Here is an 11,591-nt window from a genome sequence, read left to right on the forward strand (position 1 = left end):
AGAATAGGGCTTTGCAAAGTTCTGGTGCATCAGGATCAATCCTGTTACGACTGGGCTTGCATATCGCCTTATTTCAGGCCGAAGTGGACTAGATAATGTATGTTACAGGATTGGCAGCCATTATCTTAGCATGGTGTATAACACCATACTATTGTTCATTTGTTTGGTCCTAGTATATTATGTGAAAGAAAATTGTTTTTAGTTAACCCAGATTTAGCAACCAATGAATAGAGCAGAAGAGACCTGGCCATTTTGACTCTCTTGGATGATAAAGCAATGCCTTTGATATGGATGGTGTAGCACCTGGTTAAGTCCACCTGCCAGATGTCCCTCACTGTCACCAGCACAGAAATAGGATTTGACTGCAAATTTACTCTATTATGTGAAACAGTGAATGCAGAGAAGAACACTGTCTCACAGATTCTCTAAATATATCAGATCAGCTGCTTCTGATTACATCCAATAATACTCCCTTTTGAATGGGAGACTGAAACATCCTTTTGCTGGAAAGGACCTTTTTAATTGCTTCTGGCTCATACCACAGTCCAAGTGATTTAACTGTTAACTTCTTTTTTCCAGTAATCTCCTTTTGTTGCTGCTTGCTTTAAACTTTTGTGTAAATTGAGAAAGTCCAGAAATATTTCACAAGAAGAGTTCTCCACTCCTCTACTCGTTGTAGAATACCTTATGCCACCAGACTTGAAATTCTAGACCTAGAAAACCTTGAATTACGCCGTCTTCGGTCTGACTTAAACATGGTATATAAAATCATACATTGCAATGTCCTACCTGTCAATGAATACTTCAGCTTCAACCATAACAACACAAGAGCAAACAATAGATACAAACTCAAAGTAAACCGCACCAAACTTGATTGCAGGAAATACGACTTCAGCAATAGAGTGGTCAATGTCTGGAATACTCTACCCGACTCTGTAGTTTCTTCCCAAACCCCAAAAACTTTAACCTTAGACTGTCTACTATTGACCTCACCCCTTTCCTAAGAGGTCTGTAGGGGCGTGCATAAGCGCACCAACGTGCCTACCGTCCCTGTCCTATTGTTTCTCTTATTTTATTTTTCTTATATGTACCCATTTCATGTATTCACAACTATGTATACACTTATACTTATTATCTTGTAAACAATTGGCAAATCAAATAAATAAATAAATAAATAAATAAATAAATAAATAAATAAATAAATAAATAAATAAATTGCTTCGATTGAGGCTTACCTCAGTAATGTCTGTATTGTGGCTCATTTCAAGTGATTCCTCTGTTGCTCTAGTTCAAAGAATTGCACCGGGCTGGCAAAGACTTGATGATGCGTGATCCCACAGGCCAAACTGTCCTTCACCATGCAGTCAAATCAGGGAGTAAGGAGATTGTGAAATACATAATTGAAAATGGTAAGTCAGGTCAGCAAAATGGATGAGTTTCTTAGCTGTGATTGTTTTAATCAGTTATCAGTATAAGAAACGAATCAACAAGAACAACAGATTTCAGCATACTGTTTTTATTTTGGATTCTTATTGTGTTGTATGGTTGTGTATAACGGCATTCTGACTTCAGCCTTGAGAGCATGTTGCAGATATTCTTCTAACATTAATTGAGGATTGCCACTTAGCAACTGGTTGCCTGGCCAGTCACTAAACACTTGTCTGTCAGAAAGCCAACTAGTAATGTCACTGCCCAGTTAACCCTGGCTTTATCCAGTGCTCTTCATTATTCCAGTTTATTGTTATCTTTTCTCTGGGCAGATAGGCAAACAGAGCAGTTTTCTGGTATTCTTATTTTCTGAGAGAATCAGTGAATCAATATGGCAACCATAGATTTTGTGAAAAGAGCCAGTCTAATGATTAAATCACCTGGCTAGAAACCAGGAAATGGTGAGTTCTGGTCCTACCTTAGGCACAAAAGCTAGATGGGTGACTTTGGGGAAGTCACTCTCTTTCAGCCCAAGTCATCTGATTCGGTTGTTCTTGTGGGGAAAATAGAAAGAAAAAGGAGTATTAGGTACACCGAGTTACTTATAACAGTAGTAAAGGTGGAATATAATTAAATAAATAGATAAAATATATAAAGCAGATTTAGAATACTAAGTATTAGAAAATGAATACTGTGCACTTCACAGAATGGTTTTAGTATTTATGAGAAATGCATATCCCATTTTCTCTATAGTGGGAAGAAAGTAGATTCTCCATCTATAGTAGAAGGGGAAAATAGTGGCATGGATCATATCATGCAGATTGATCTCTCTTTCTCTATTCCAGCTCCTGCAGAGATTTTGGATGTGGCAGAAGAGAAGTAAGTCCATTCTAAGTTATGGTGGCAAAAAATCACAAGGGAACTTATATATTGTGTTTGTTTGTTTTTCAGTTGACCCAGTTCTTTATATATGGGTCCATGTGTATTTATGTATCCATGTGTTTGTTCATTTATTCATTCAAATTTGTATGGCCACCCATCCCAACAATTGACTCTAGACAGGGAACAGTCTTGTATGTGGGGAAGGATAGTTCATCCTTGCAGTCTGTCCTTTGGGATCATGGCTTTGAAAGCTGTCATACTGCACAGGTTGTGTTGTAAGCATAAATTCTTACGTCTTAAAAAATAAAAAAGAAGAAGAAGAAGGTTACTCTTTTTCCTCATCCCTGTCCCCTAGAATTCCAGCTTTCTTTGCTGCTTAGTACCGGCTTTGAAAGAGGATTTGTGTCTGTGGATCTATTTGCAGAGGCAGTGGAAGCTTTATTTTCTTGCCAGCAGCTCCACTTGCAGAAAAGGTGGGCAGCCCGCAGATCATAAGAGAATCCTGGTGCAAGGGAATTACATAAGAACTTCAGTAGATTAGAAATCTCCAGAATCAGTAGTTTCTGCAGAACGTTTTTCTTCTTGATGCCACATTCACCCTCAAGTTGCTGTTTTCTCCAAGTAGAATTTTTTTTTTAAAAAAAAAAAGCTAAGTCTGACTTATTAGGGAGGACTTTCCCCCTTTGTTGTCTGTCCCTCAGCCTTTCTTCCTAGCTGATGTAAGAACTGATCCCCATGCCTTACTAAGGCCATGCAAACATTAACATACAAGAACCTGGTTCCAGCCAGGGCTGTGTTGGACCTTAATGTATTGTTTGCCTTTTGGAACATAACAGAAGAGGGTATGCACTTTTGATTCTAGTTCTCCATTTTAATCTTCCTGTTAGTGGCGAGACCAGTTTGCATCAGGCTGCAGCGCTTCGTCAACGGACCATCTGCCATTACATAGTGGAGGCTGGAGCTTCACTGATGAAAACAGATTTGCAGGTAAGAATTTCTTCTTCTCAATGGAGCATTGGGAATACAAGAAGGGGAGTGAAATTTCTGTGTTCCGTTCTGAGTTCAGAATCAATAACAAACCTTTTTGTGTAGCACAGTAGTGTATCCACAAGAAAGGATGACTCTGTGTGATTTCCTGTCCCACTAGCTAATTAATTTTTCAGGCTGGGGAATTGTAAATGTGCTGCTAATACACTGATACCTACACTTGAGAATTGTGTTAAATGTATAAACCAGACTTCCCTTAGAGTCAGAACTGGAATTCAAGTCAGATGAGAATTCTGGAAACTAAATCTCATCACCACTTGGGAGTTATGCCAGATTGTGTACATCAAATGGATCTTGACAAGGTGCTGGCCAGGAAGGAAATGAATTATACTCAGTAGGAAAAGTAGAATGTGAATTTTATGAAGATAGATCTGATAGTGGTCTGCTGCATTTAAGATAACAGCTTGGCAAATGGTTTGGTCTGATCTCTTAAGCTGCCAGTGTTTCTTTCTCTAACTGTAAATCCGGAACACCCCATTCCCCCTTTTCCTTTTCCTAACTTTGTTGCAAAATTGCCTCACTGTAACTTTTTCTGACTCTCAACAACATTGTCAAGCTGTTGCTAAAAAATTTAATCATGTTTAACACCATAGAGCTGCAGAATCTTGAAATATGGTCATTTTAATACCTAAGCAGAAGGACTTAAAGAAAGTATTGAAGGTATTCTTTGGCACAAAGACTCCTAGTGGCTGGCCTATCGTATGTATTTTCTGGTGAATTAGCTTTATCCAACGTTAGTTGTGATTTGAAGCTGAATAGTAGTCCTACCCAATGAAAACGCATAGTGTCTCGTGTTGGCAAAATTTCTCGGGACCCATGAGTTCATTTAGCTAGAGTAGATCCTAATGGGCTATAAAAACATCAGAGCATTTCAAACAAGCAATAAAATCCTTTGCCAACCACACGAAGATTTTTGTAGCCAGTTCTGGCAGCTCCTTGAACCTCTATCCTTTAGTCAGTCACATGGACATTGTAACGTGACCAAACAACAGTTGCCGGAGTTGGAGTTGGAATGGCCAACCATTTTAAACGGAAAAGGGTCCATGTGAGATTGCGCTGAGAAAAATAGTTTGCAAAGTCAGACTGTGCCTTTTCTTCCTCACAGTTGTAAATACCTGCCTTGGTGCCTGCATTGAAGGGGGTTCCTGACAGGAGACACTACTGAATCTGTTATTTTCTTAATTTAACTTTCTGCATTTTGGAACAAGAACCTGAGGACAGCAAAGCTAGAGCCAATGTTCCATACATTCCCATGTGTCTTCCTAACTTCCTGCCAACTGTTGAGTGTTCATGCTATAACATGGTTTAATGTTGCCCTTGCAGGGAGAGACTAGATTGTGTTATGAGGGTAGACAAACCATTTTTTTCTGAACAAATGCCAGAATGAGTCAAATGCAATTTGTTCTCTGTTCCCTGAACAAATAGTGAACTGGCTGAAACATCTTGGATCACAAATCTCAGCAGCCAGCAGGAGAAAGATGCCTTGGAAACCCGATTTTAGGTTCAGTTTCCGTGCATTTAAGGAGGGGATCTCTCTGCTGCTATTCCTGTTGCAAGAGACAATAAGCAGTTGAATGGAATAAAATGTTTAGTGATTAAAGATGCTTAATAGTGAGATTGTGAAGGAGCAGCCTCTGGCTTGTACCTGTGTGTGGAAACTGTATATGACTTCATGCGTGTGTGTTTTGCTTCTAGCTTTCTCCTTCCCTTGGAGAACGACTTTGATAGCAATTTGCAGGAACTGGGTATGTCTATTTCTTATGAAAAGAAGGACCAGGGGAGACATGATAGCAATCTTCCAATATCTCAGGGGCTGCCACCAAGAAGAGGGGGGTCAAGCTATTCTCCAAAGCAACCTTTTGTCAGGGCAACACAAAATACATGGACGGTCGGCTCGCACGCAACAAGCGCCAACGCCGCGCCTTCCCTTCCCCCCCCTCCCCCCCTCCACCTTTCCCCCAATGTGGCTTCGCCTCTCCCCCACCCCCCCCACCCCCCCCCCCCCCCCCCCCCCCCCCCCCCCCCTTCCTCCCCCTCCCCCCAACTCACCGCCATCGGATGGCTCTGTCACCCCCCCGAACTAAGGCGCGAGTTCGCACCCAACGCGCTTTCCAACGCGGCAAGCTCCCCAGAGCACTTTCTCAACAGAAACAGAGCGCGCCCACTCTTGCGGCGGTAAAAGCTCCGACCGCCGGTCCGGGGCCCGAAGCCCCGCTCCAAAGCACCTGAGGGCAAGACAAGAAGCAATGGGTGGAAACTAATCAAGGAGAGAAGCAACCTAGAAATAGGGAGTAATTTCCTGACAGTCAGAACGATCAATCAGTGGGTGACTTACCAGGTGCTCTGGAGATTTGTAAGAAGAGATTGGACGGCCATTTGTCTGAAATGGAATAGTGTTTCCTGCTTGAGCTGGGTGTTCCTCAACTTACGACCATTATCAAGCCCAAAATGTATGTTGTTAAGTGAAACGTTTGTTAAGTGAGTTTTGCCCAATTTTACGACCTTTCTTGCCATAGTTGTTAAGTGAATCAATGCAGTTAGTAAGATAGTAACCCGGTTGTTAATTAAATCTGGCTTCCCCGTTGACTTTGCTTGCCAGACGGACACAAAAGGTGATCATAAGACCCAGCCAAGGTCATAAATATGAACCAGTTGCCAAGCGGCTGAATTTTGATCACATGATTATGGGGAGGTCGTAACTATGCAAAACTGCACATTTTTCAGTGCCGTTGTAACTTTGAACGGTCACTAAACAAAGTGTTGTAAATCGAGGACTACCTGTAGAAGATGTCCAAGGTGCCTTCCAACTCCTACTCTGTAAATTTGTAAATAAGGGGAGGAAAGTGAAGCTAAAGAAGTTATCTCTCTATCTCTGTCTCATCTACAGTATATCTATATCTATGTATAGCTCTATCTATCTGTGGCTGCTTGTAAAGGAGGCCCTGCATGTCTGTACCCCTGTATACTCCACTGAGATATAACCAGTCTCTGAAAATCATTTTGATTAATTGGATTCCTTCCTTCCTTCCTTCCTTCCTTCCTTCCTTCCTTCCTTCCTTCCTTCCTTCCTTCCTTCCTTCCTTCTTTGCTTGCTTCCTTGCTTCCTTCCTTCTTTGCTTGCTTGCTTCCTTCTTTGCTTGCTTGCTTGGTTCCTTCCTTCCTTCTTTGCTTGCTTGCTTCCTTCCTTCTTTGCTTGCTTGCTTCCTTCCTTCCTTCTTTGCTTGCTTGCTTCCTTCCTTCCTTCCTTCTTTGCTTGCTTGCTTCCTTCCTTCCTTCCTTCTTTGCTTGCTTGCTTGCTTGCTTCCTTCCTTCCTTCCTTCTTTCCTTCCTTCCTTCCTTCCTTCCTTCCTTCCTTCCTTCCTTCCTTCCTTCCTTCCTCCTTCCTTCCTTCCTTCCTTCCTTGTTCTCTCCCACTTTCAGTACAGGCGGCAGCTAGCCAGTTTTCCTTGGCCTCTCTCAGCAGCATGTTTGTTCAGTGCTGGTGAAGTGTGGGGGTTGTGAGTGAGAGGGAGGGAGAGTTTGTGCTATGGGGGAAGGAAGGGGAGTCATGGCTGAAAACTGTTAACCGATTTAGTTTTTATGGAGTGCAGGAGTTCATTAGCGGACACAGTCCAGATGGCTGCAGTACGTTCATGAAATATGAGCTTCCTTGGGGATTCAGGAGAACGAGTAAGGCTGTGAGGATGATATTTCAGGGACCTTCCCAGGCATATACCTCACCCACCCAGCACACCCCCACACTCCTCCTTACTTTCTCAGAACGAGTAGACAAGCTACAAAGTCAAGAAACACAAGCTTATGTTAAAATTTCTCACTTTTCCTGTTTACACTCTTGCGGTGTGAAGATATGGAAACAGTGGCACCCCCTCCTAATATCCAGTAAAGGGAACAGAGTGGGTATACAAACAGGCCCTTGAGGACTTATTTAGCTGTCAGTTGCTAATCTTCCAGAAACCCCAAAGCTTTCCATCTAGGCAGGCTCTTCCAGTCTTACAGCTTTTCCCCACATCTCTTGAGGCAAGACTGGAATCTGTGTGTGTTGCTGCAGCCCTACATTTGGGGCCCTTTTCTTTCAGGGCTACATGTGAATAGAGATTTCTTAGGATAACTAGTAGGTGTGTCTAATATAGATATCCTTATTTATGGGAAGTAGTATGCACAGTTCACAGAGTTCAAAGTTGATGTGGAAGGCATTGTTACTTTTTATCATTGTACATGTACATCTGTAATACAAAAAGGGAAGAGAAATATGCATTTTTTGCATTCATTTGTCTCTTGCCCCAGTGTACAAATATAGTGTGTGTGTGTGTGTATGCCTGCACTTACTGTATCTACTTATTTGTTTATGAGACAAAGCAAGTCATAGCAGCAGCCAAATGATCGGATGTTTCTTTCTGTGGGAGTTGTATGGAGCCAGAAATTAAAATTAAATTATAAATTTCTTGGACACTTTTATAAATGATGTAATGCCTATAGCTATGTAAATATGATTTACAAATCTATGGGTTTTTTAAAGAATATATTTTCCATATTCGTACCCAAATTCGTTTGTTTTAAAATCCTAGATGAGACTGTTAACCCCTCGAATTGCCAACCATTAGATGTGCCAAACATCTAATGCAGGGGTGTCAAACTCGATTTCATTGAGGGCCGCATCAGGGTTCTGTTTGACCTCAGGGGGCCGGGGGGCTTGATGAGCTCAACGTCACTTGTCGAGGCTCCATTTTAAGCTGCGACGGCCTCCTGCAGTCCTCTGCTAGCGAAAACAGAGCTTTCAGAACAACATTTTTGCTGGGAGAGGGCTACAGGAGGCCATCACAGCTGAAAACTAAGCCCCTGAGCCGCACATGGCCCTCCCAAGCTACTGGGAGAGGCACCACGGGCTGGCCCTTCACTGTTTTCAGGGCGGCCCCATGGGCCAGATCTAGGCATCCCACAGGCCAAATCTGGCCCGCAGGCCTTGAGTTTGACATCCCTGATCTAATGGATTACAACAGAGTTGAATTCAAAATGAAGAGGAGAGTGAAATTCTGTGGTATCGAAGAGTTTTGTGCTCCAGTCTCCCCTTTTGTTTCCTCCCTCCCTCCACACAGGGAGACACAGCCAAGCACAGAGCTGAGAAGGCAAACGATCCCGACCTGGCTGCCTACCTCGAAAATCGACAGCACTATCAGATGATCCAGCGGGAGGATCAGGAAACAGCCGTGTAGCACTCAGCATGTCTTCATCGTTTCCTGGGAGGCAGAGAAGCCAAGTAGCGTGGGAACCTGGCTAGCCTTTTCTTGAATGTCCATCACACAGAGGATCCAGAGTTTTCTGTTTGGGCTTGGCCACGGTGCTGTTATTTATTCATGTAATGGGTATTGAACAATGCTGACTGCCACATGCCTCACCGCCATCACATTCCATGGATGGATACCTCCGCCTGATATTTCATTCCTGTCTGCTTCCAAGTTTTCTTGACCCTCGCCGCTGCTGCTCTCAGAGCAGGAAAAACCCTTGTCAACCTTGTGTTATCTCCCTAAAGGCAACATCTGCAACCCCTTTTAGATCTTCTGAATCTTCATCGCATCAATTCTGCTGACTTCCTAGCAGTGGGTATTGTCTTTCTCAATAGTTTCAACAGTAGCAATGCCCATCATCTTGGTATATTCTATACTGGAAATTTGCTAGCCCAATTTTTGAGAAGGCATACAGAAGAGACCTGTGTTTATTTACTATAGCCCTCTCTTGTTATTCAGGCACTGTAGTATTCAATTACTTGTCTAAACTCTGGGTGACAGTCACATTGGCAAGCAATCCAAGTATCCAAAGCAAGCTATGCGCTTGGTTTGCATCCTCTCAGCACAATATATCCCTCTTCCTCCCTTTCTTTTATTCCTTTTACTATGTTGACCCTGTATTGCAAGCCCCATGCTGTAAAGGGTGTTTATATATCTTGTAAAAACAGGGAATACCAAGTCAAATCCCACTCTCTCCAGTTTAAGCTGCTGCAAGCTGAGTTTTGAGACTGCCACACTAAATGTTTTGAGCAAAGTGCCTCCTCTCCAGATTTCTTTCCCCCTCTCTTTTCTCTCTCTTTCTGTTCCCATATATTACCTTTTTCTGCTTTTTACATTCGCCAATTTAGGAAATAGCAGCCAGTTATAAGCATATTCAAAATACGTTTGGAAAGCTTGAAGTTTGCTGAGAAGGGGAGAGAAATCTCATTCAAAAAAAAGGCCACTGATACTTGTCATACTTAAGGACAAAGCATGATCAGTATGGAAATTACCTTTTCGTTTTAAGGAGATAGGAGTAACTATGAAATGCATCAATATAAAGGGAACTATTCCTATCAGCTAGCGTTAAGGGCACATTTTTATCCAGGGATTTGTACTCACAGTAGTAATAATGAATGGAAAAGTTTCTGTACAGCCATCTGATTTCTGGCCTAAATAAGAATGGTCCCTGGAGTTGGTTCCTAATGCATAGGCACAGGATACCCACATCAATTTATAATGTTTTGGTGCACAGGCTTAACAATATGCAAGCCCTATGAGCACAATTGCAGGCAGATCCTAATTATCATTCTGAGATGTTTTGTTTACCCAAATCTCCCATCACTTCTTGTCCCTTTTTGGGAGGGGGGGGCGGTTTCTAAAGCAAAGCAACCCAAAACCTCCCAACAATTAATGATCAGAGAATGTGATATATAGTCAACCTGCGTGTAGATTGAATTGATACCGAACTGATTCGCTAAAACGGGGACTATATGAATTCCAGCTGTCATGCAGTTCAGTTTACAAGCGTATAAACATGCTGTTCTACCTAAACAGTTCAAATGAAATAATTGGAATGTTCTGCTTGGTCAAGAAGAATGGACTTAAACTGAACCAAAGGTGGAGTTTTTTTAAAAAAATAATTTACATCTCCAGTGTGGGTAAGAATTAAATCTCATTAATTTCTGTTCTGAAAGTGTTGAAAAATAGGTGGCTTTCTGAGGACACTGGATGACAAATTTAAGGACCCATAGAAGAAAGTTTTGTGCACAAAATATATTTAAATTGGGCTATCTTAAAAGAGCAGGAGAAACAAGCTGCTGGTGAAATCAGCATGCAAAACTTATCAGGGATTATCTTCCATAGATGCAAGAGTTTGAATTTAGAAAGAACGGGCTTTAAAGTCATGGTTCTCCTAATTTTAGGAGGCTCAACGAGATTAAGAGTGACAAATTTCTTACATATCGCTATATCTGACTGGAAGTTTGTTCTCCTTCAAGGCTGAGCTTGCCTGCTTTCTATATATAATGCTTTTAAGATTGAGATGGTAAATATCTCTGATAGCGCCTGAGACTTGAAAAGATGGCCAGGTGTCCATTTGAACCCACTCTGGGAACTGACTTTCCATCTGGTCGTGCCCTAGTCCTTTAAACCAGTGATCCCCAACCTTTTTGGCGCCGCGCCCGGTACCGGCATCAGCTGGGCGCCGCAGCCCAGTACTGGCATCAACTGGGCGCCGCCATCTTTTCGTCAAAAAGATGGTGGCGCAGCGCTTCGGTGAGCTTTTCGGGAAATGGCTTTCTACCCGAAAAGCTCACGAAAGCTAGCGCCGCCATCTTTTTGATGAAAAAGTGCTTCGTGAGCTTTCTACCCGGAAAAGCTCACGGAAGCACTTTTACCAAAAGATGGCGGCGCCCAGCAACCAGCGGCCCGGTAAGACTTGTTCCTGGACCGGCGGTTGGGGACCCCTGCTTTAAACGTGGCACTAAGCAAAGGATAATACCCCAAAGCAGACAGCACTCAGAGCACAGGTCCCAGGCAAGAGGTGAATGGTTCTAAATCAGAAACATTGTCATCTCTTTGACATCAACCCCTCCTTTCCTCTCCAGAGATGTGGTAGAACAGCCAAAACGTGAGCATCTGAGAATGGTGCTGACTCACACTGCACCATATCAAGCCTAACTGGTTGGATCAGCTAGGTCTCTAGCTTTGTACAACCCACTGCCGTGCCAATAATGGCGACTTCCCATCCTGCATGACATGGCTATATTGTAGGTCAACTGAAGAGAATGCCTCATTGCTTTGCTCTAAACTAGGAGGACTCACGCTCTGGATTTTTAAAATTGTAAACATTCCTCTATATACAAGCTGGCTCCCTAAATGTGTTTTATAGCCCCGTAGGCCTGCTATCTTCTCTTCCTCCCTTTTATAGGTCTTCTTAAACTTTGTACAGGTAGTTCAAAAGCACACTGT

The 11,591-nt window shown here is 42.6% G+C and overlaps 1 protein-coding gene across 9 annotated transcripts in view; it reads left to right on the forward strand.

Annotated features, from left to right (window-relative positions):
* Positions 1 to 10,795, forward strand: part of DGKZ (diacylglycerol kinase zeta) — a 171,468-nt gene extending 160,673 nt beyond the window's left edge. For 8 of the 9 annotated variants that reach the window (XM_087951313.1, XM_087951314.1, XM_087951312.1 and 5 more), the window contains 4 exons: positions 1,289 to 1,409; positions 2,274 to 2,307; positions 3,198 to 3,297; positions 8,451 to 10,795. In XM_087951313.1, the coding sequence (XP_087807439.1) occupies positions 1,289 to 1,409; positions 2,274 to 2,307; positions 3,198 to 3,297; positions 8,451 to 8,567 (372 nt within the window). In that variant the 3' untranslated portion in view covers positions 8,568 to 10,795. Of the gene's footprint in view, positions 1 to 1,288; positions 1,410 to 2,273; positions 2,308 to 3,197; positions 3,298 to 8,450 lie in introns of those variants that run through there. The other variant, XR_015746699.1, reaches the window with a different exon arrangement.
* The last annotated feature ends 796 nt before the right edge of the window (positions 10,796 to 11,591 follow it).

The sequence above is a fragment of the Notechis scutatus genome, chromosome 1 (assembly GCF_049901735.1).
Source record: "Notechis scutatus isolate UNSWTSFEM ecotype Mainland chromosome 1, rNotScu1.2, whole genome shotgun sequence".
Lineage (NCBI taxonomy): Eukaryota > Metazoa > Chordata > Lepidosauria > Squamata > Elapidae > Notechis > Notechis scutatus.